Below are 26247 nucleotides of genomic sequence, written 5' to 3'. Positions count from 1 at the left end.
AGCTATAGGAGTAAAAAAGTGGAACAACTGTAATAATCTGACAATAAAGATTTAATTAAAAAAATCATTTTCTCAGCTCATGTATTGAGATACTTATTCCTACATGACAAATATATGTTATACGATATTGTATTTCTATTTTTTTGATGAGTTTTTCTAGTGGGGTCTCTGTCTCATTCATCTCCATATCAACCAAAATATAGTATCTAGCAGAGGAAATATATTCAATCAGACATACAGAATTAAATCTTGAATTATAATGTAACTTTTAAAATATCACTTTGGATCTATGACTTAATGGTGGAATGATCATAAAACTGATATCCACTGAATTCAAAGAGACTCATATTAAAGACCAAGGCTGTAGACACTACACAGGCAGGACAAAGGAGGCACTAAATCGAGTGCCTTTAGTGGGTGTATGTAGATTTCATGGCTTCTCATTTTGTATTTATTCTGGTAGACATTTAAATAGTTTACCAAAAGAGTAGGTTTACATAAGGTTAGAACTTCAACTGGGAATTTTTAATATACTGATTTTTTCCTCAAAAGTTATGTATGGAGTCATACAATGGAGTCAAGACAGTCTCTTCAATAAATGCTGTTGGGAATATTGGACAGATACATGCAAAAAAATGAAACTAGACCACCAACTTACACCATACACAAAAATAAACTCAAAATGGATAAAGGACTTAAACATAAGATGGGAAACCATAAAAATATTACAGGAATCCAATGGCAGCAAAATCTCAGACAGATGCTGAAATAATATCTTCACCGATAGAGCTCCTAGGGCAATGGAAACTAAAGAGAAAATAAACACATGGGGCTACATCAAAATAAAAGGCTTCTGCACAGCAAAAAAAAAAACCATCTACAAAACAACAAGAAAGCCCACTGCATAGGAGAACATATTTGCCAATGTTATCACTGATAAGGGTTTAATCTGCAACATTTACAGGGAACTCATACAACTTAAAGAAAGGAAGATAAACAATCCAATCAAAAAATGGGCAACGGACCTAAATAGATACTTTTTGAAAGAGGACATATAGAAGGCCAAGAAACACATGAAAACATGCTCAAAGTCACTAATCATCCGAGAGATGCAAATCAAAACAACAATGAGATACCACCTCACACCTGTCAGAATGGCTAGCATCAACATATCAACAAACGACCAGCGCTGACGAGGATGGGGGGAAAAAGGAACCCTCCTGCACTGCTAGTGGGCATGCAGACTGGTGCAGCCACTGTGAAGAACAGAGTTTAGAGTATAGAGTTTCCTCAAAAAACTAAAAATGGAACTCCCATTTGACCCAGTGATCCCACTTCTAGGAATATATCCCAAAAACTAGAAACACCAATCAGAAAGGATATATGTACCCCTATGTTCATAGTAGCACAATTTACCATAGCTAAGATTTGGAACCAGCCTAACTGCCCATCAGCAGATGAGTGCATTAAAAAACTATGGTACATCTACACAATGGAATACTATGCTGCGGTGAAAAAGAAGGAACTTTTACCATTTGCAACAGCATGGATAGAAAAGGAGAGCACTATGCTAAGCGAAATAAGACGGTCAGAGAAAGATAAATATCAAATAATCTCACTCATTTGTGGAATATAATGAACAACATAAACTGATGGACAAAAACAGATCCAGAGACAGGGAAGCATCCATCAGACCATCAAAACTCAGAGGAAAGGTAGGGAAGGGTAGGGGTAAGGGGGAGAGATCAACCAAAGGATTTGTAGGCATGCATATAAGCCTAACCAATGGACATAGACACCAGGGGGGTGAGGGCATGAGTGGGGGGATGGGGGAGAAATGGGGGGATAAGGTCACATATGTAATACCTTAATCATTAAAGAGAGAAAAAAATGAAAAAAAGAGTTATGTACACATTTGTATTGACATTTTATTTAAGTATATAATGTTATAGATTTATCTTTTCACTACATATATTTTTATCTTATCACTTTATAAATGTAGTGAAAAGATAGAGCTCATCATAATATTACATCTTAAGAAATAAGTACATGTGTCAATAAGATAAAGTGAGAGGAAAATGCTCAGTATCCAGTTATCCCAGTAGTTGTGAATTGCACTTTCTCTCTCACTTAGAGATTTGAGTTGGCTGTAAGAATGAACTAGATAGATGGCAGCATGTTATCTTTGTGTACTTCCAAGTACGTAAAACCAAATATAGTTTTAGAAACATTTTTAGTTCCTGATAAGAATACACTGCAAGAAGGTATGTTTTCCAAGTAAATGCATAATTATTGTGGAGCTTAAAGAGGTTACATGTGGGATGTCTGTGTATAACTGTATTTAAATGTCTTTCATGATGTTCACGAATGTGTACCTTTGTATTTGTTATTCATTTATATATTCTTTGAGTCATTAAAAAGACTAATATAGAGCCCGAGGCTGTTTCCAGGAGAAGTTGAGGTCCACTTACCACACTGCTGAGACTCATCAGAGCCATCTCCGCAGTCATCGTCATGGTCACAAACAAACTGCTTGGGCACACATACTTTATTACGGCACATGAAAGCATTCTCGTCACACGTATTATTGGGAGCTAAGGAAGACATCACAAAAAACGAAGTTAAATGAGGTCCTGTTTTATCTTCCCCTATCTTAGGAGCTTAGAGAATGTTTGTTGTTATACTCAGTAATCCATAGTTATTTAGAATGAAACTTTATGTAATATTCAACATATCAGATAAGTTAACAACATGTATTAATACACATTAATATTTTGGAATATATAAATATAAATAGATAGGCAATTCAAAGTTTTAGTATTAATGCATTCAACTGTTCTAGAGTGAACCCAAAATTTCAGGCCTTTGAGCAATTTGTAAGTTTGCTAAAGGTGGAATCCAAAGGTTCATTATGTGATTTAACAATAAAGATTAATATAAATACATACATACATAAAAATTTAAAAAGTTAAGTGTAATAATGTCGCTGAGTTTTTCTCTCTTCTGCACCAATGCTAGTAAGGGATAAAAACCTTGCTTTATTTGTCAAAAAATGAACCTGAAAATACCAACAAGTGCCAATGCTCATTAAAAAGTGAAAGAATAAGTCTGAGAAAGTTACTGTTTTCAAAATAAAATAAAATAGGTGATTTCAAGAGTTGAAATAGGTTAATACTTAAGGTGTGATGGGCACAACCACAAGTATCACATTAAATTAGGAAACAAAATATCAATCCTTTAAGAAAAGTGACCCATGAAATTTGTGCTCTATCTAGCAAGGGTCCTTACCAGTGGGAAAAAATGGTTGATCAAAATGGGCTTTAAAATTTCAGCAGATGTTCAAAAAATGGCAAATTGTACAGATGAAATAAATTTTTATATAATGTGCATGGAATCATAGAGGTTTGAAGAGATCATATAAACATTTTTTAATTACATTTTCTTACATTTAAAGGATAAGTGCTATGATAAAATTCAAGGTTTGAGAGATTTCTAATGTCAATAATCTGCTATATAATGAATGTTCACTCTCTTATTGCGGTTATCATTTCACAAAATATGCATATATCTGTACGTAGAGCTCGGGAAGCATGTCTCAGCACTGCGGCTGATGCAATTGTGTGCGCACACTCCACCATGACTTGCTTCCTCAGCACACCAGGAAGTAGCAATGCCTGCCTGAACAAACTCCTAGAGCCACGTGCACAGTACCCCAGCCATTGGTCGCCTGTAGCAACGTGTCTCCCTCTGATTGGTCCCCTCATGCTATATATACCCCTGTAGTTCCACAACAAAATGGATCTGCGTCACCGAACCTGTTCTCTGGAGTCGTGCATGCAGACGCCCTAGCACGTTGGGGCTCTGTTGTCCTCACCCCCGAGGGACCCCCTGCTTCATATATCAAATCATGTTATATACCTAAAACTAATACCATGTTATATGTTGATTATATCTTAATTCTCATCATCATATACGGGAAAGAGAAAGGCTTTGCAAAAAGTCACTCTACCTCTTACATTTGTATCCTGAGAAAGCTATTTATCTTCTTTGTGCATATTTATTTATTTATTTTTTTTAAGAGAGGAAGGGAGAGGGAGAGATAGACATATCAATGATGAGAGAGAATCATTGACCGGCTGCCTCCTGCATGTCCCCTACTGGGTGGGGATCAAGCCCATAACTCCAACATGTGCCCTGACAGAGAATCGAACCGTGACCTCCTGGTTCAGGGTTGATGCTCAACCACTGACCCACACCCTCTGAACTGTGCATCTGTTTCTTTATGCATTTAATGAAGAAAATAAAATCTACCTGACAATTTTTTTGTAAGAACTAGGTAAATTGTAAGAAGGAGATCAGCTCATTTTATGTACTCAAATGCCTAGATGCTCTTTAAATTTCTACCTGACAATTATTTTTGGAAGATCGCCAAAAACACTTCACTGAGATATTGTGGGAATTCGCTAATGTAAATAAAAGCACCCACCAAATATAATGGACATATAATGAACACTTGAAAAAGTTTAGATGCCTTCCAACCTTTCCCTTCTATGTCTTAAGAGGCACCTTCCTCAATCCAAAATAACTCTTTCTTCTCTTTGAACTTTATAACTCAGATTATAGCTTTGCTTTTTTATTGAAGCCCTTCCATGAGATTTCTAGGCTTTTTATATATTTCTTTGTGATGACCTACTATATTTTATATATATACTAGATGCCCGGTGCATGAAATTCGTGCACAGGTGTGATCCCTAGTCCTGGCTGGTGATCAAAGTGCAAGCATCTACTGTGGAAGGGCAAATCCCAGCTGACCTCTGGACCCTGGGCAGCACCTGGGCCCCACCTGGGCCCCCGGGCCTCTGCCTGCACGCCTCTGCCTAAGTCACCAAGCTTGAGTCCCCACGCTGAGATGTGGTGAGCGCAGCCGGACACCACAGGCTGGGGTGCAGCTTGGGCCTCTGGGCTGCCCAGCAGCGCTGCACAGAAGCCGGGCAGGCAGTGTGTGCTCACCCAGCCAGCCTCGCAGACCTGCTCCTGCATAAACCCACAGGGAGCCCAACCAGCCCTTGCGGTACCAGCAGCTATGGCACAGCTCGCCCAAAAGAGGCCGTGTGGGTATGGGGTGAGCTCCTCATGGCCGCCTGGCACCTGAGCATGACGGCGTGGGGGGGGGGGGGGTTCCCGGGCGCATGAGCCCTGGCATCCCCGGGGAGGGTAGCAGGGGGAGGGAGAGCAAGCTTGGTGGATACGCCACATTCTCACTGCACCTCCGTCCTGTCACCCCCGCCCCCAGATAGCCAGAGAGAGGTTGCAGTGCGTTGCCAACGCCCGCCATGTTCTGTGCCACTCCCTGGTGGTCAGCTCACATCATAGCAAGCAGTTGAATTGGTTAAGGGGACAATTTGCATATTAGGCTTTTATTTTATAAGATTTTTTCTAACACTTGAGGTATTATAATTATTCTCTTACATGCCTATCAGTTCCCTACCCAAGGCTGTCTCAAACTCTACAAAGAAAGAAAATCTCTGTTTTCAACTCAATAATGACTGAAACAGCTACATGAATAGGCAAAACAAAAATATATATATATCTAGTCAAGTATGATTTATTTTCAAGAAACTTATTTAAAAAAACAATATGAAAGCCAGATAGAACCAGCATTACAAATTGCCCATTATAATTAAAGTAAAACTCAGTTACTAATAAGTTCTAACTTTGAAATGTGCAACAGCTTATATAACTCCAGTGAATTATGCCAATTCTAATACATGAATTGTTCTTTAAAACACTAAGCAACAGAGGCTTATTTGGCATTAACAGTTTCAGATCACTTGAGGACAATTTATTGTATTTGAGAATAATTTACTTAATAGCACCCATGTGGCCCAAAGTGTTAATATGCCTCCCAGACTGTTAACTGTTACAATAGCAACACTATACTGGGACCATCTGGATCCCTGAATTGATGCGCAATCCTTCATTATGTAGCCCTCAGCGGCCCCATTGACCTTTACAGACACACACATCCGTTTCAAGATCAAAGTGAATTATTCTACAGTAGCATGGATTCTGTGCACATAAGCCTGCTCACAGTGTTCTTTCTCCTCTCTGCTTTAGCTATTCCCCTTATACACACACCATATACACACACACTTACATTATGGCTTCAAATACAGTTTTCAAAACCTGAAGGCAGGTCATTGGAGTGACGGTTGGCAGAATTCACTTTTAATGAGCAGAGTTCACAGCCATGTTTTTGATCAATTGCTCAGCTGGGCAGATTCCCTATGCGACCTTGGGACCCATATTCAAATATTCAGTCTCTACATTTTCTTGATCATGCAAAGGCATTTATCTAAATTTTTATTGTTAAGTAATTCCCTGTAAATTTCCTGAGGTTACCTAGAGTCAGAAACATAGTAAATTGTGTGACCTCCACAAGTGTACCTCTGATCCCCCAGCTTCATTCAGCTATATCCACACTATTTTTACCTGACCTGAGGGTTAATACCCTATCCATAGGGCTAATAGGTGTTCACTGACCTTCTGATCAGTAGTTACTTGGGATCACAGAAGCCATTTACAGAATATCTGGAATGAGCAAATCTAAAAGTTGTTATGGCGGGGGAGAGGGGTCAGGGTAGAAGATGCTAAATAGAAAGTAACAACCCTACCGCACTCACACACATATCAGGGAGTTACATTATCTCAAAAGTGAAATGATAAATCCGTGTTCATCAAAAAGAAAAAAAAAGATTTTAAAATGCGTAACCCAATTGTGCACGTTTGAACGGCTTTGAAGGGATCAGAGGACTTGCTGAACTGCTATGATGAACATCCCACCTCATTAGTTCTGACACTACCTGTGAGTCCAGGGGGTGAGAAAGTGAGAGGAATGTGATATGGTGAGCAGTCCACAAGCAAATGTGTGAGGATGTGCGGCCGCTTTCCTACACACACAGCCCCACGCGAGTCCATACCGCAGCCCGCTGTGGAGAGCTCGTCGCTTCCATTCGGACAGTCCCGCTCACCGTCACACAGCCAGTGTCGTGGCACACAGGCGTGGGAGCCCTGGCAACTGAACATGTCGGCCGCACAGGTGATGGCACCTGAAACCCAAAGGAAAGATGCATGAAGGTCACTGCGTGTCTGCTGGAAAAAGTCTACCATTGACATTCCCTATAGAAAGAAGGGAGGCAGACAAATGTTGCTGACAAGGAAGAGACTGAAGTTACTTGGAATCATCAAATAGTATCCTTCTCCTATAGATGTTTACACATTTCTCTCTCAAAATGCATTCCTTTATAACTTCAGTTATATCTATGAAAGCTACCTGGCTGAAAATAATGATATTTTCTCTTTGTAAAATATAGCAAAGCACAGAATGTCACAGAACTTTGAATAAACTGAAAAAGAAATGTTTAAAAGAACTGAACATAATCAGGATTTTCACTTAACATAATAACTCATTTAATACTCACAACAACCCCAAACAGTGGAATTGCTATTAACCTCATTTCACAGAAAAGGAAATTGCAAATCTAAGCACCTTGTCTTAACCACTTCTGCCATTATTGTTAATCCCCACTCTGTGTTGTTGAAAAGAATAAACGTATGCATATTCTCTTTATTTTTACACACTTGATAAACAGAAACTATATTTTCTCTGCTTTATCAATTTAATGTTCCTTTATTTGAATGATGTTGTTTTTCAAATATACACTGCAAAAAAAGTAAATGCTTATTGACTTGTAAATTCAAAAAGTCATAGATGCTTCCTCTTCGTTCCTCCTTACATGGGCATAGGGTAAGCATAAAAGAAAAATTAGAAAATGATTCTTTCTCAGGATGTTTCCTTAGCCCCAAGTATAGCTATACATATTGAATGGCACCTTTGTTTGTTATTTACTAGTATATAAAAACTAGAGGCCCAGTGCAGAAAATCGTGCACGGGTACGGTCCCTAGGCCTGGACAGCAATCAGGGCCGATCGGGGCTTTCCAGCTGCCAGCTACCAGCTGGTGCCTTCCTTCCCCTGCTTCCGGCTGCCAGCCAGGGCCTTCCTTCATTCCGCACCTCCCCCTGGTGGCCAGCTCATATCACAGCAAGCGATCGAACTCCTGAGGGGACACTTTGCATATTAGTCTTTTATATATATATATATATAGACTAGAGGCCCGGTACACAAAAATTTGTGCATTTGGAGGGTAGGGGGTTCCCTTAGCCCAGCCTGTGCCCTCTCACAGTCTGGGACCCCTCAGGGAATGACCACCTGCTGGCTTAGGCCTGCTCCCTGGCGAATTGGGCCTAAGATGGCAATCAGACATCCCTCTGGCAGCCCGGCAATCCCTCGGGGGATGTCCACTTGCCAGCATGGAGCAGGCCTAAACTGCAGTCGGACATCCTTAGCGCTGCTGAGGAGGCAGGAGAGGCTCCCACCACCACCGCTGTACTGGCAGCCATCAGCCTGGCTTGTGGCTGAGCAGAGCTCCTCCCATGTGAGAGCGCCCTGACCACCAGAGGGAAGCTTCTGCATTGAGCGTCTGCCCCCTGGTGGTCAGTGTGTGTCATAGTGATCAGTCATTCCCAGTCCTTCTGCTGTTAGGGTCAGATTGCATATTACCCATTTACTATATAGGATAGAGGCCTGGTGCACGGGTGGGGGCCGGCTGGTTTGCCCTGAAGGGTGTCCCGGATCAGGGTGGGGGTACCGCTTGGGTACCTGGCCAGCCTGGATGAGGGGATGATGGCTGTTTGCAGCTGGTCACACCCCCTTCAGGGTGGGGGTCCCCACTGGGGTGCCTTGCCAGTCTGGGTGAGGGGCTGAGGGCTGTTTTCAGGCTGGCGGGCGACTGAAGCTCCCAGCCTCTCCTTTTTTCTTTTTTTTTTTATTCTAGGATTTATTTACCTTCTATAGCTGTCACTGGAGCTGAGAGCCGGCTCCAGCTCTGAGGCCGTTGCCAGCTGAAAGCAGGTATCTGGGTTTGTTTAGATTCTATAATTGAAACTCTGTTGCCATCACTGGCCTCTTTAAGCTCTGAGGCTGTGCTGGCTGAAAGCAGGTACCTGGGGTTTGTTTAGGTTCTATAATTGCAACATTTTTGCACCCGGAGTTCAGAGCTGGGCTGCGGCTGGTGGGGAACCTTGGCTTCCTCCATCACTAGAGCAAGCAAGCCTCATGTTCGCTTCAGCTGCCTGGCTGCTGGCTGCCATCTTGGCTGGCAGTTAATTTGCATATCTTGCTGATTAGCCAATGGGAAGGGTAGCGAAGTTATGGCTAATTACCATGTTTCTCTATTATTAGATAGGATTTTGTTGAGTTAATTAGTAATTGGATCCTCAAATCCAACTATTCTTTAATTTCACTTTTCTTGTGACCAAAAACTGCCCATGAAAAAGTTTCTAAAAATCATAGTGTTAAGATTTTTCAGAAAACATTAATATTCCCAGGAAGAAAAAGACTGAGTAGATTGAGTAAAGATATTTGTTTCCAAACATTTAAGCAATAATCAACATGGATTATTGGATTATCAATATCATCTTCTGGGCCACAGAGTTATTAGGAGCATAAATGCCATTGCTTTCAACGCCATGTTGTAATATGAGGGGGCAGCAGGGTGAGAAAACAGAACCCCCTAGTGACCTTTTCCAACATAAATAGGCCTTGCCTTTACATAGACTTTCGTTTGGAGAACAGGATGGCAAATGAATGCTGAAAAGTCCCCCAGATAATTCAAATTTGCTCATTTGATTGAGGATAAGTGTTAATAGAATGAAGTTTAATATGATATCTGTTACTGGAGAAAATAATAAAAACTATTAAATAAATGTTGCTGCCATTTAAAAATGAATTTACCTGCTACCTGTTATGTCGTTAGTACCTTTTAAAATAAAATTATCTTCCTACAGAATTTATTTTTATATTATTTATTCTTCATATCTATCTTCTCAAGGTTGCCATAAGAACATAGTGTAACTTTCACCATTATACTCTCAATTTGTGCTCTAATTTCTATAATATTTTTGTTATTAAGCTTGAGATTTAAAAATGAACTTTTTTCTGCTTCTGGCCTACGTTTTTATTATTACCCTAATTTATTCTCAAGGTAGGCATAATAGACATAGCATTGATTTGGCTGTTGAGAAATTTAATTCTGTCTGACCTTGGAGAAGACTGGCGTCTGAATTTCACTGTCTGCAAAATGTAGGTTATGACTACATAATTAGTCAGATACCTCAAACTATGAAATGGCATAAGGCTTCATGCAGCTAATTTTCTGGCTCCCTTGATACTGTTCAACAGTTTTTATGTTAAGAGCATGTCAAAACATCATAGTCAATTGGAAAGAAAATGTCCCAATGAAAAATACCCATGGCTTCATTCCTCAGTTACCGCTCATCCGAAGACACACTGACTTCCTCAGGGATATGAATCCCCAGAGAGAAGGAAGACAAGCTGAAGGAACTCTGCCAGATCCATCCTGTGCACATATGCAGACACAAGGTTTGATTGGTAAGAGTTACTCTCTTATTTAGTAAGTATTTCAAAAATCTGAATTCTGTTCCTAGCTCTGTCATTTCTAATCCTCTGAGACCTCGGCAAATATATTAACCTCTGTGAGTTTCTCTTTTTTTATGATCAAATGATGGAAAGGGACTACACTATGATTTCCAAATAGGATCCTCAGATCTCTGCTTAAGGAAGAGTGTGTTTACAGCCCTCATTAGAATATTTGGAGATGGGGATTAAGAATCGACATTTCAACACACTTTGAGAAGGACATTTTGTGCACTCAAGGTTGAGAACCATGGAGATAAACTACTTATAAAGTTCCTTTCCAATACTAAAATATTAGGTTTGGATCATTGACTGATATTTGGTCTAAAACAGTAATTTTTATTTGTCACCAGCTTGATGGTTACTATACAACATTCAGTCTGTAATTAAATTAAATTGACTGAGTGTTTTGAAAACAGGCAAACATGTCCTTTACGATTTTAATCTTTTAAAAAATATTCTCAGGACACTGATAGATATAGGCATAGTGATAACAATGGACACAGCAATAATATTGCCAGTGACAATAATGATAGATGTGAAAATAACTGAAAAATAAAGGAGGAAGCAGAAGAAATATAACAAAAGAGAAGGGAACAAATTCACACTTGTCATGTTAGTTAATCACAAGAATGACAAAAAGATAGATCATTTTGTACCCACTTAATAGGTAAGGCATTTGAGAAATAAGGAATAAAATGGACCTGTGCCCATGATCACAGAGCTGGAAAATTCAACACTGTATTACTTTAGGTAATTTATCCATTTTGTTACATAGTGCCCAGTCAGAAAAAAAATAGAGCTATCAATGGAGCCATTTAAGGTAGGGTTAAACAAAGAGTACACAATATTATTGTAAAGACTGGGAACTTGCTCAAACCATTGTAAGGAACTAATTTTTCTGTTGAAATTAAAGAAAGATTTAATAGCAAATAGAAACAACGTAGTTAAAAGGCACTGGCCAGGTGTCTACTTGATTGCTGATTTCTATTTCTTTTCAGAGCTTTATCATAGCGATCTTTTTATATTTACCTTTATCTGTTGAATAGCTAAGTTGTTTCAGTTGTATAAATAAAAAGTAAATTTTGGTTAACTTAAATACAAGAAAATAAAGTGTCTGATTTCAAAGGATAGCTCCAATTTTATGTTATTTCCAGAGAACTTCAGGTTAGCTTGAACATTATAAAATCTTATATACATGTTTCCATAACCTAAAGAGTGGACCAGACACCTGACATTTAATAAATTGGTAAGTATACTTAACTCTATTTGTGCACCTTATTCAATGATTCAAGAGCTTTTCTCTCTAATATGAGGATGAAAGAGCTATGAAATACAGCTTTTATAATGAGTAAAGAGTATCCTATATATTAAAAACAGAGTATGCAAATTGTTGTCGGGGAGTTTGACCAGGGGGGAAGGGAGGGAGTACCCAGCTGGCAGCCGACAGCCACTAGGGTCCCTCCCAATGCAAGAATTTCGTGCACTGGGCCTCTAGTATATCTATAAATACAAACATACATAGAAACAGATTAGAGAGACAGATAGACATAAAATAAATTATAAATTGGTCAAGTATAATAAATTCATAGAAATAATATTTCTTCCTTCTTTTTACCCCTTAAGAAATCCAGTAATTCCATATAAATTATTTGTTATATGTTTGTTATTATTTAAAAGTAATTTTATTGGCTTTGTAGTTAACATACATTAGTTAAATATAGGTGTTAAAACTATACCTCTAATTATACAAAGCTGAATTTTATTTTATTTTATATGAAGGAATAAAAAGTTTTATTTTGTTCCTTTTATTGAATTTATTGGGATGACACTAGTTAACAAAACTATACAGGTTTCAGGTGCACAGTTCTACAACACATTATATGTACACTGTATTGTGTGTGAGTTTAAGTACATTTCAAAATAATATATAATAGCCACCTTCCTTATTTCCCATTGAAGACAAATCAATAATAATCCTATATAATAAAAGCCTAATATGCTAAGTGTCCGGTTGTCCAGTTGTCCATTCAATCAATCAAAGCGTAATATGCTAATGATATGCTAAGGCCCTTCAACTGCTCACTATGACATGCACTGACCACTAGGGGGAAGACAGTCAACCAGTCGACCAGTTGCTATGATGGGCACTGACCACCAGTTGGCAGATGCTCTGATTGGTAGGTAAGCTTGCTGCTGGGGTCCGGCTGATCAGGGCTGAGTGAGACAGGCCAGACACTCCGTGGAGCCCTCCTGCAGTCCCTTACTGGCCAAAATCGTGCACCGAGGGGGTCCCTCGGCCTGGCCTGTGCCCTCTCACAATCCAGGACCCCTCAGGGGATGTTGGAGAGCCAGTTTTGGCACGATCCCCACATATGATAGGACATATGTAACATGCATCTAAAAATGGAGTGAGAGCACAAAGGAACAGCTCACCACAAATGCTATCACTTTCATCCAGTCCGTCTCCGCAGTCATCCTCTCCATCACACACCCAGTGTTTGGATATGCATTTTCGTGCAGAACAAGCAAATTGGTTCCAAGAACATGAAGAATCTAGAAAACAAACAAGAATGTCTGTTTTAGGTGCAAACAAAAAAATATATATTTGGGACCATCTTAGGACAAATATGAGAGTAAGGACATTCTTCTCCAGACTTTACTAAAATCAACAATCCTATAATAAACCAAGGCAAATTCCTCTTCTCTGTGACAGCTCTATAATATTTTGACAACAGCTTGCATATTCCCTCTGAGTTTCCATGTTAGCAACATTCTTCCTTCAACACAGTTCTCATAGGGTTTGACTTGGAGTTAGTCATTACGATGGTAATCCCCTACTCCAGGTTGCCATTAAAAAAAAAAGTGTGGTGTGAACAGATATAAAATAAATATTCCAGGGGTGGCCTAGTTATTCTTTATAATCTTTAATATATTTTTGAACAATTAGAGAAAAATTACATCCTAGGCAAGGTTACAATATGGTGGACACATCAGCATATACCAGTATTTTTGTTTTTAAAAATCAGGTGACTGATGGTGTTTTAGCTTGATGGTTAAACAATACCTATGCATACTTATTATTTTGATGTTTTTGTTTCTCTCCCTTGAGAAATGTTAAGCCTGACTAATAACATCCAAATTCATTGGCAGGGCAGCTGGTATGTTATGACCAAATGATGCATTAGGAATAGTACACTTTATTTATTTCCAAAGCCAGGTTTGTGATTGCTCTCCTCTACCTTCAGCCTGTTCTTCCGCTCAGCTTTTTCATCACCATGAAAGGTCCAAAAATAAAACGCTTCCAAATTAAAGTCTTCAAAATATAAATTGCTGTAAATATATATATATATATATATATATATATATATATATATATATATATATATATATTTTATCTTGACACTATACAATATTTTCAAAAGTTTTCGTCTTGCCCTTGCCCCAACCCCCCGATCACTGGTCAGGGCACATTCCACTGGTCAGAGCACATTCAGGAGGCAACTGATCCATGTTTCTCTCTAACATCAATGGTGCATCTCTCTCTCTCTCTCTCTCTCTCTCTCTCTCTCTCTCTCTCTCTCTCTCCCCCCCCCCCTTTCCTCTGTCTCTCAAATCAATAAAATATATGCTGGGTTGGAATAAAAAAATAAAACCATACGTTTTATTACATAAATTTTAAAAATGCTTTCTTACCTTACCAAGTGAAATGAAATGTACACACACAGAAATCAAATGGTAGGTGATGAAGGATAAAATCCAGGTTTAAGCATACTATTTAAAGTTATCCACGAAATTAATTGATACATTTAGAATAATAATAGTCAGTTATAGGTAGGAGGAGTATGACAAATAGTGTGAGCTAAATCCTCATTTTTCATATCAGAAAATAAATATATTAGCATCTAAAAGTAATAAGTAAAACAAATAAGGTATAAGTATGCAATTTAAATTGATGGACATAATTAAGAAAAACAGAAAAGTTTAAAAGACTAGGACAGGTGATTGTAATTCTTTGTTTTAAGTTTTTATGTTCTATTCAGTCTATACCATTTTGTATTATTTAACAAAAATAAAAATTGATGTTAAACTAATTAGCAGTATTTTGAATAAAATGCCTAAGTGAAGACCAGTATATAAATAATAATATGGTTTATAAAGTTAAAGCAATGTATAATGTCTCACTCACCACAGTGTAATTCATCAAGTCCATCTTCACAGTCTTTCTGACCATCACATATCCAGGAATTCAAAATGCATCTTCCACTAGGACAACCAAAATAATTTTCTTCACATTTGTGTTTGTTTTGCACTGTGACAAAATATAGAACGTAGTGTCAAAAATTAATTAATCTTAGACTTCTGAAATATAGGTTATAAATAAATAGAAAACTTAAAACCAAACCAAGATGTTCTCTTCAAGAATGTCAAGGTCATAAAAACAAAACAAAACAAACAAACAAACAAACAAAAAAACTGGCACAGATCAGAGGAAACTAGGAAGATATATTAATCAAATCTAAAGAAAGATTATAAGAAGGGAAAAACTGTTTATATAAAAATAATGTGGAGTTTTAGAAATTATATATATATATATATATATGTATACTAGAGGCCCGTTGCACAAAAATTTGTGCACTCGGGGGGGAAGTAGGGGTCCCTCAGCCGGGCCTGTGCCCTCTCACAGTCTGGGACCCCTCGGGAGATAACGACCTGCTGGCTTAGGCCTGCTCCCAGGTGGCAGAGGGCAGGCGCAATCCCTAGGTGCAGCCCCTGGTTGGGCTCAGAGCAGGGCCGATTGGGGAGTTGGGGCACCGCCCCCTGTCATGCACAGAGCAGGGCAGATTGGGAGGTTGCGATGCCACCCTCAGTCATGCTCAGGGTAGGGCCGATTGGGGGGTTGGGGCACCGCCCCCTGTCACAGTCAAGGCAGGGTCGATGGGCAGGTTGCGGCGCCACCCCCTGTCACGCACAGAGCAGGGCCCATCAGGGGGGATGGGGCTCCGTACCCAGTCACCCACAGAGCAGGGTTGATAAGGGGGTTGGGGAGCTCCCCCCTGTCACGCACAGAGCAGGGCCCATCGGGGGGCTGGGGAGCTCCCCCCTGTCACGCACAGAGCAGGGCAGATCAGGGGGTCGGGCACCGCCCTCTATCACCCACAGAGCGGGGCCGATCAGGGGGTTGGGGCGCCGCCACTCTCACACTCAGGGCAGGGCCGATGGGGAGGTTATGGTTCTACCCCGTCACACACAGAGCAGGGCCCGTGGGGGAGGGGAGGTTGGGGCGCCGCACCCTGTCACACACAGAGCAGGGCCGATCAGGGGGTTGGGGAGCTCCCCCATATCAGGCACAGAGCAGGGCTGATCAGGAGGTTGGGGCGCCTTCCCTTGTCACAAACAGAGCAGGGCGGATTGGGAGGTTGTTGCCCTGCCTCCTGTAACACACAGAGCTGCAGGGCGATCAGGGGGTTTGGGCGCTGCCCCCTGCCATGCTGATCCCGGTGCTGGGAGGCATATTACCCTTTTACTATATAGCATAGAGGCCTGGTGCATGGGTGGGGCTGGCTGGTTTGCCCTGAAGGGTTTCCTGGATCAGGGTGGGGGTCCCCACTGGGGTGCCTGGCCAGCCTGGGTGAGGGGATGATGACTGTTTGCAGCTGGTCACACACCCTTCAGGGTGGGGGTCCCCACTGGGGTGCCTGGCCAGTCTGGTTGAGGGGCTGAGGGCTGTTTTCAGGCTGGTGGGTGACTGAAGATCCCAACTGCTCCTTTTTTTTTTATTATTATGGGCCAGCTTTAGCTCTGGCTCCAGCTGAGGCCTCTGCTGCTGAAAGCAGGTATCTGGTTTGTTTCGGTTCTATAATCGAAACAATGTATAACTCCAGCTCTGAGATCCTGGCCGGCTGAAAGCAGGTTTCTGGGGTTTTGTTTAGCTTCTATGTTTGTTACAATGTTTCAAACTGCAAGCTCAGAGGCCGGCAAGGCAGGCGGGGAACGTTGGAGTCCTCCATCACTGAAGCAAGCAAGTCTCATGTTCGCTTCCAGCTGCCTGGCTGCCGGCCGCCATCTTGGCTGGCAGTTAATTTGCATATTGCCCTGGTTAGCCAATGGGAAGGGTAGCGGTGGTATGCTAATTACCATGTTTCTCTTTTATTAGATAGGATATATATATATATATATATATATATATATATATATATATATTAATGGAAATGAGTATAAAGTGAATGAGCCTAAGGCTAAATAATCATATTAGGTGGAAAATATTCTTAATTCCCTAATCATAAAAAACAAATGATATTATAAAAATATGAGTGGATCTTTGCTTACAAATTGCGGACTTGATATTACTACTGCCCTATAGTTTATATGCTTTAAGAAGATTCAAATAAATTTTCTCTATTTTAAGGAAGAAAAACAAGTTACAATACAATCTCTAAAATTTTTATACCTTGCAGAAATATCATGAGAATAAAAAGTAGTTGTATGGGAAATTATTCTGTATATATATATATATATATATATATATATATATATATACACACACACACACACACGCACACACACACATATATTAGATTGTGAAATACTATTATTATTATAACCTCTAAGAGTGGATATGCCCAGGTTGCAGGCTTGATCCCTAGTTAGGGGGCAATCAGGAGGCAGCCAATCAATGATTCTCTCCCTATCATTAATGTTTCTATCTCTCTCTCTCCCTCTCCCTTCCTCTCTGAAATCAATAAAAATATATTTTTTTTAAAAATGGACAAAGGATCGGAATAGACACTTCTCCAAAGAGGACATACAGATGGCCAATATACATATTAAAAGCTTCTCAATGCCACTAATCATCAGAAAAATGCAAATTAAAACCACAATGAGATATCATCTCACATCTGTCAGAAGAGCTATCATCAATAAACCAACAAACAACAAGTGTTGGGGAGGATGTGGAGAAAAGGGAACCCTCATGCCCTATTGTTGGGAATGCAGATTGATGTAGATACTGTGGAATACAGTATAGAGTTACCTCAAAAAATTGAAAATGGAACTGCGTTATAAGCAATTCCACTTCTGGGAATTTATTCAAAGAAACCCAAAACAGTAATTTGAAATAATATATATATATTTACACCTAATGTTCATTGAAGCATTATTTACAATAGCCAAGGTTTGGAAGCAGCCCAAGTGTCCATCAGTAGAATGGCCAAAAAAGCTGTGGTACATTTACACAATGGAATATTACTCTGCCTTTAAAAGGAAGAGAATTTTACTCTGCGACAGCATGGATGGACATGAAGAACATTCTGCTAACTGTTCTTCAAACAGTTAAAAAGATACAGGGCTATGTCCTTTTCATGAAAGGCATTTTTCTAAGAATGCAGATGGCACTTTTCAGAGCTTATGTAGGTAAACATGATTAATAGTAAGATAAAATATACCTGTCTAAACTTGGCCCCGTAATGATAACAAGGCTTATACTATGCAAAGAGATTGTGTAAACTGCATCAAACCTTCTAACAAGACAATGCACACTGTATAATAACACTGAGTAGAACCAGTGGTGAGATATACAGTCTCCCTCTCTTTAATCTATAAATAGTATTTTCTCAGTATATATTACTTCTATGGACGCTATAGGTTACACATTTTAAGTTTAATCACTAACTTTAAAAGACTTAATGGTGAACTAAATTGATCCAAATGCAGATTTCTTGAGTATCATTTTATAATTAATTTTTTAAAAGTAAAGTGGCATGTTTAGAATATTTAAATTTTATTCTTATCATTGAATATTCATAACAAAAATTAATAAGTTTAGTCTACACAACTATATTTTCAAGGCAAAGTCTGTTTTTTGTTTGTTTGTTTTGTTTTGTTTTATTTTGATTTTCTAGAATTACCTGGGCATTTTAATTCATCTGAATAGTCTCCGCAGTCGTTGGAGCCATCACATATCCAGGTTGGCAGAATACACAGTGAGGTAGAATTACATCTTATGAACCCTGTTGTTTTCACGCCAAGTTTATAGAAGTGTGTACAGTCTGTGTTATCTACAAGGAGGTAAACAAAAAAATGAACACTACCTCAGAGGCAAAAATTATCAACCTTCTGTGTAGGTCATAGAGACAAGACAAGTTGGCCTGATTGAAGAAGTAAATAAGCAATTATTCTTCACAACAGGGGTTAATTACATATCAATTCCGGACAAGGTTCAGTGAAAAGTAGGACAGTGTTCAATGCAATGCCAAGATGCGTAGGCATGAGCAACAGAACAGGAGCAGACTGTCTTACTGCAGTTCTTCTCATCGGAAGCATCTGCACAATCCACGTTCTGGTTGCATCGTGCTGATCTTGGAATGCAGGTCCCATCTGCACAGCGGAACTCAACAGTGGCACAGGTTGAAACTAGAAAAACGGGTAAATAAATTAGTTGCTAGAGGAAACAAAATATGACTTCTTGCTTTAACATTTTGATTGTTTTAATTAAATTCATGTACTTTATTTGGTTTTGCATTTTTAACTCTGAGAAGTTAAACCTGACCCTTGGCCCCCACCCCCAACCTTGAGTTAGATGACTCATGGATCCTCCCATGTCACACAATTCTGCCTTCTGTTGTGGTACTTACAGTACTACACTACAACTTCCTGTTTATGTATCTGCTCCCTCACTAAATTGTAAAGTCCAGGAAAATAGGAATTGTACTTTGTTTACCATGAAAATACCAGTCCAGGACTAAGGCAACCTACAAAAACAATTGAATGTTGCAGAAAATTCTCTTCCTCCAAATTCAACAGTACACGGTTATGGCACTAAACAAATGCCCGATTCAGAGCATACAGGGAAATCCAAATCTGGTTGCTAAGAAGTAGAGATGGCCAGGCAGAGACTGAGAGGGAGAAATCACTGAGCATTAGCTTGAGTACTCAGAGTACTCAGTACTGCTAGAAAGACATCCATGCTACTCCTTTTCATGGCCATATCAGTAACATTTGGTATAGGAAATATGGATGCCTCAGGCCAAGAAACATAAATGTGTTCTTATGTGTCTCTATTTTTGGAAAGTATGGCTTTCCAAGTCCCTGCTAGGCTGAGGTAAAAATTAGTTTCAATATGCTCATGTCATTATATATACTTTGTACAGAATAGCTTATTCTTATTCTTACATTCCTTTCTACTTTGATTACACATTCATTACCATATAATGGCTTTCGGCATATGCTGTGAACAGGTGCATGGCATGCTATGTGTGTTCCATTAACTTAGGTGAGATTTTTATTCCAGATTCAAACTTCCACAGGTTGATTATGTTGATGTACAACCTGAAGGGCTCTTTGATTATGCTACTTTCAATAGTGTTGATACTTTTAAAAGCCTATTTAATTATAAATAGAAATTATATCAATTGCAAATGGTTAAAATTATATCTTAAAATATGCTAATTTTACTCAAGGGATTGTATGTCATTTGTATTTCATAAAGCACTGCTCTTATTATGTTTAATTGTCTTGCAATTCTATCATTATTTGTGTTCAATGATAATTAAAATAAATGTTTTATTTACAATTTGCAATTATAATTGCTTCACTGTTTTCTTTATTAAAAATAACTTCTTATCATGTAAAACAATGTTATTATGAGTAGATAAAAATATTGCTCCAAACAGGAAAAAATAGATATTTTTTTTTTTATGTCTAAAAAAGCAAGGTCTTTTCCATATTCCGCTCTATAATGTTCCCCCTTTAATACTTTTCAATGGAAATAGTAAATAGAATATATGACATGGAAAATAATGATGACAAGCTTTTACATTTGTTTCTGACTTTGCTATCTATCATCAGTCTCCTATTAAGAGGTTGTGTTACAGAAAAGATTCTCTATAATCCCTTTATGTAGAAGACAGAAATAATTTCTCTGTGAAACAATATTTAAGGTAGTGGTAATATCCCTACAAACCTACAAAGATCTATCTCCTAGTACACTTGAAGTTCTATCTCATAGTTAGAGTTTAGGATGCCAGGAAGATCCCAGTGGGAACCACCACAAACCATTATGCCACTTCCATCTCCCTCCAAGCTTCCACAGACAATCCTCTGTGTATGTGACAGGGAATCAAGCTGAGTGGGTCTGGTGGCTGACAGAGTGAAGAGGCAAATTATGACTCACGAACATGGAGTTGGATTTCAGACAAAGAGGCCCGAGATTCAGGGATTTCACAATAATGAAGTTTCAATAACAGTGCTGGGGCTCTCAGGTGGAAGGAAGAGCAAAGAATGACTTTTAAGAAGAGGGAAATGTGGTGCAAGTAGGACACAGTCTTGGGTGGAATTCTGGGAAGGCAAAAGATATAAGGAGAGGAACTCTGACTAGATGAAAAGAAACTATAACTTTGAAGATGAGAAGATTGGTTAGAAAATGGTACTTAAAAGACAGGTACTGAAAAATAGATAAGGTAGGGAGCCAGGAGAACTGAGGAGAGGGTAGAATATTTGCAGGAGTTCTTTTCCTCCCCTATTCCCAATCAAAAATAAACTCTGAATCTTGGTGAGGAGGCCTAGGAGTGTGTGCAAATAGGAACAAAACATTCTTTTACCTCTAGTACTGTTTCTGCAGAGTCCATGCCTTTGTATAGAGTTTGGGAACCACCAGAGAGTTAAATAGGGTGATAAGTGGCAATAGAATTAGACAAATTAAGTGGTTGCAGAATTTCATAAGTAGCAAGGGCAAACGCTGGTTAACATTGCCAGCATTGGTAAGCAAGAGAGGCAGTCCTGTGATGGGACAAATCCACGGGAATTACAGAAACTTTATTAAACAAATAAGCAAATGCCTCTTCTTCTCCCCTTCGTCTCTGTTCCCTCAACTGAATTCCTATTTCATGCTGTTTTGATTAGTCAGTCATTGAAATTTGTTTCACCCTTAGGGTGAAGTTTGAGGGAGAAAGATGCTGGAATCACTAATTTGGCAAGTGAGTATGAAAGCTTTCTGAAAAATTTCTTCAGGCTAAAAGTCCTGAAAAAGAGAAACAGGAAAAAAAAAAATAGTCCAAAAGTAGATAAGCCAAGTGAGAAATACTAGACTTTTCCCTCCAGATAGTCCAGAGAAAGAGTAAGCCTACAACATGTGAGTTCAAATGCCACAGACACACCAGTACAGCAAGGAGATACTACAAAAGAGATCTGAGAGGGACTGTGGATCAAAAGTAACTGGGTGGGGTGGGGTGAGGGCATGTGCTGGGCGGGGGGCGGGGGGGGGCGAAGGGGAGGGGGGGAAGGTCAATGGGGAAAAAAGGAGATATATACATATATATATACTACTATTTGTAATACTTTAAACAATAAAATTAAAAACAAAAAGTAGCAGCAAGAGAGAAGTAACACCACTCTTTTCCCCACATACTTCCTTAATTTTATTGTCTTACCCAGTTTCTTTTCTCCTTGTCGGTTAAAATATTTACTGAGATAGGCAAGGCATAAAATGGATCAGTCTTCTGATCACAGAAGAAACCAGAAACGCCAATCAGAAAGGATATATGCACCCCTATGTTCATAGCAGCACAATTCACCATAGCTAAGATTTGGAAACAGCCTAAGTGCCCATCAGCAGATGAGTGGATTAGAAAACTGTGGTGGTGCATCTACACGATGGAATACTATGCTGCTGTAAAAAAGAAGGAACTCTTACCATTTGCAACAGCATGGATGGAACTGGAGGGCATTATGCTAAGTGAAATAAGCCAGTCAGAGAGGGATAAGTACCACATGATCTCACTCATTTGTGGATTATAGAGAACAACATAGACTGATGAAAAGGGACAGACCCAAAGACTGAGAAACAGCGATCAGGCTATCAGTCCCCAGAAGGAAAGTAGGGGAGGGCGGGGGTAAGGGGAAGAGATCAACCGAAGGACTTGTATACATGTATTTAAGCCAAACCAATGGACATGGACAACAGGGGGATGGGAGCATGAGTGTGTGTGGTGGGGGGAGGTTGGGGGTTAATGGGGGGGATGAGGACACATTTGTAATACCTTAACTAATAATAAATAATAATAAAAAAATGGATCAGTCTTTTTGTGCTTCTTAGGACACTCCTTACACATAACCTACCTCAACATTTTGTCTCCCGGCACTCCCACCCAGCCTGCGGCACAGCGGGAGGTCTATGAGCTGGCAAAGGGAAAGGCACTGCATGTGCTGCTGTGTCTCTTCCGTTTACTTTCCAGCCACAGTGTTTAATGTGCTGCTTGGCTGTAAGTGTATGCAAGCCCAGAGGAACGATGGTTTCTTCTCTGGGCATGCTTATCTTTTTCCTTTAACTTGTTGTTTGTGAAATCTTCAAAGTTTTTTTTGTTTGTTTTCTTATGAACTTATTTAAAAGCAAACACAAGTTTTCTCTCCTTTAGGTATTATCCTCAGAACTTCTTCGCTCTCCATTCCCCCTGAAGGTGCTCAGGTCGCCCTAGGAAGTTCATGTACGTCCCAAGGCCAGTATTTATATTCATCTCAGGGAGGAAAGAAGAGGAACCGTGTACTCTCCCCAAATATATTCACTCAACCACTCGCACAACCAGAAAAGGAATACAGAATGACAGATTTTTCTGAACAACTTCTCAGATCCCCCAGATGGTCTGCTGTCTAAAGCTCTCAGTCATGAAACAATAGCTGTAAAGGGACAGGAATAAAAGATTGATGAGGATTCGGGGTTTTGTTTTTCCTCCAAACGAGAAGAAGCCAAATATAATTCCTAATAACATCCACTCCACTCTGTAAATAAATGATCTGCTTTATGAAAAAAATAGTAATGTTAAATGCTATTAGCATATAAACTGAACAAACACCTGTAATCGTACTTCAAATAATTTGCAGATGATTCCACTGTAGCCTTTCTCTGTAGCCTATCACAATTTCCCTGGGCATACTGGTTTTTTATCGTACGAATTTAATTTTTACCATTTTATTTTATTTACATTAAAAAATAATAGGTGGTTTGTGCATGTCTATGCATACGTACAGCAAAGCACAACATCCCGTGTTTCACTCACGACAGAAGCAGAGGAGTGGAAAGTGAATTCTTTTCCATTTTCCCTGAGCCCTTCCATGCTCCTTGTCCTTCACCATCTTTTAGGTGCTGGAAGTCTGCATGTGTTTGATAGACATACTAGTATATCTGAATCACTGATTTATAAGGTAACCTGACTTATGGAAAATGGATCAAGGCAAGTATGTCCCCTGTGGTATAAAATGTGCCCAATAGGGATACCATGTAAACAAACTTAACATGAGAGAAAAATCAAATCTAAATGATGAAACTGTGATGTTACTTTTCATCTAAAAAAGACCCCTTTATTTATCTTAAAGGGGCTAGTGCATTTACTTAACTCTATTAACTTTTAGTAGGCAATAATACTTGAGTTTCCATGAGCATTTTTAGTTTCAAATGTCCTACATTATACAGGAAGAATGTCAAGGAATAAGATTTTGTTGCTGTTGTCTTTTAAGATGTCAAATTGTTATAATTTCCTATTATTATCACAAAAGAAAAGTTTTGACAGAAACACACAAATGCAGTAGTTCTGTGCCCAAGTATATTGCTGAGATTGTTATAACACAGAAATCAGAGTTTAGACTAACAAAGGGAAAATCACACTGGAAGTTATTTTTATTGTTATTCAGCAGCTAGTATTGATGTCATTAGGAGCAATAAAACTTATCTTTATATTCTGGAAGATTTATTACTGCAAAGAGCCACATAAGAATTTAATAAACACCTACCATGTACTAGGGACTGTATTTTATGAACTCAAACACACTAATTTATTTACCACTTTTGAAAGGAAAATCATTTTCCAAGAAAACCCATAGCAACTTATTAAATTCTTATGGTTCTTTTATGAATTTTGCTTTAAAATCCACTTTTTGTACTTAATGTTCGTTCCTGCATATTCTAGCTTGATGTCTGTCCCTTTATCCTACACAGTGATGGCGAACCTATGACACGCATGTCAGAGGTGACACGCGAACTCATTTTTTTGGTTGATTTTTCTTTGTTAAATGGCATTTAAATATATGAAATAAATATCAAAAATATAAGTCTTTGTTTTACTATGGTTGCAAATATCAAAAACTTTCTCTATGTGACACGGCACCAGAGTTAATTTAGGGTTTTTCAAAATGCTGACACACCGAGCTCAAAAGGTTCGCCATCACTGTCCTAACATAATGTTTTTATTATACTCTCCTCTCCTACCTGTAAACAGGTCATCCAACAGATCCATCCACCTTCTGGTCTCCAAGCTTCCCTTCCTCCTTTTTTCCCCAAATACTCACATATTTTCCTGTTTTTACTCCCACTATTGTATAGCAATTTATCATTTTTAATATTTTATGGGTGATATAAAATAATAGTTGACTTAATTTGTAAATGTACTTGGCTCTTCCTATACTATAGTGTCTTAGATGACAAACTACTCAAATGTTTGGCTAAGGTCATAGAGTCTAAGCAGCAAAGTAACTTTCCAATCCCTTTCTGACTACAAAATAATTTGTAAGCAGTCTTCCCTCCTTCCCAATTTTGCATAGCCTTCTTATTACAGGTCTACTTCTCAGTTTTTCTTTATCATCAATCTTTTCTAAAAAAGAGTCCATGTTCACTGTCTTTACTTCCTCGCCATACATTTTCTGCCACAATTTAATGTGACCTGACTTTTCCTTACCATCCATTGAACTGACTCTCATGAAGATACCCAAGAGATTTTCTCCGATTTATCATTACAGTGGGCACTCCAGTTTATATGCCTGCCCTCTTGACCTCTTTGTAACACTTTACAATGGTAACTGATCCTACTTTCTTAAAAAAATAATTTCTTATGAAAATCTTCTATAAGTCCTGAGGCCTATACCCCTCCCCCTTTTAAAGCAATGTCTTTAATTTTAAATTCAACAGGCAATTCTGATGCATTTCCTTAAAACGATCACTCCATACATCCTCTGAGCTTTCTCTCTTTAGTGAGCCCCAAACCAAAGCATCTGGTCTAAATCTTCTACCTGAGCTTCAGTTCTGTGCCTCCCTGTATGCCTTTGGAACAGTTCCATCAGAATGTCTGCAGGTGCTCCTCCCTCAGATTGCAACTATCCTTATTATCCCATCCTGTCCCACCCAAACAAAAGCCCTACAAAAATAAGTTTTAAAAAAATAACAAAAGTATATGATACTTTTAAAACAGGCAAACAATTTCACAAAATTTCTCTATTCTTTCCCGTGATTTCTCTGTATTTATCACCCAAGAAGACTGGTTATTTTGGAGCAGTAAATTACACCTTCTGGTAGAAATGACCAGTAAACAGGGATGCAGACCTGAAGAGGTGGTAATGCTCCCTTTGAAAATGCTGTTGCTCTTCGCTCTGGCCTCTATGATAGCCTCCTGTTTTGTCTTTCCTATCTCAGCATTATAGCTTTCATTCACACAATCACTGCACTTTTTTATTTTTTTAAATGTAAATTTGAATATTTGGGGCCTGCTTTAAACCTTCAGCAACACTCTGGTAACTACAAAATAAAGTTCAATTTCTTTAACACGGTTTAACATGGCATCAAAAAACTTTCATATCTTGCCTTCTTCCTCAAACTTGGCTTATCTTTTTTCACCATTTTCTAATATGCAACCTGGCCTGGTGCTAACCATA

The 26247-nt window shown here is 38.9% G+C and overlaps 1 protein-coding gene across 1 annotated transcript in view; it reads right to left on the bottom strand.

The window, feature by feature from the left end:
* Positions 1-26247, bottom strand: part of LRP1B (LDL receptor related protein 1B) — a 1379523-nt gene that overhangs the window by 248394 nt on the left and 1104882 nt on the right. Inside the window, exons 48-53 of the mRNA XM_036320679.1 lie at positions 18856-18969; positions 18465-18614; positions 14747-14869; positions 12994-13113; positions 6981-7109; positions 2472-2594 (exon numbers count right to left, since the gene is read on the bottom strand). Coding sequence (XP_036176572.1) covers positions 2472-2594; positions 6981-7109; positions 12994-13113; positions 14747-14869; positions 18465-18614; positions 18856-18969 — 759 coding nt within the window. The remainder of the gene's footprint in view (positions 1-2471; positions 2595-6980; positions 7110-12993; positions 13114-14746; positions 14870-18464; positions 18615-18855; positions 18970-26247) is intronic.

Source organism: Myotis myotis, unplaced genomic scaffold (genome assembly GCF_014108235.1).
Source record: "Myotis myotis isolate mMyoMyo1 unplaced genomic scaffold, mMyoMyo1.p scaffold_m19_p_8, whole genome shotgun sequence".
NCBI lineage: Eukaryota > Metazoa > Chordata > Mammalia > Chiroptera > Vespertilionidae > Myotis > Myotis myotis.
This window is presented reverse-complemented; position numbering and strand designations above follow the sequence as displayed.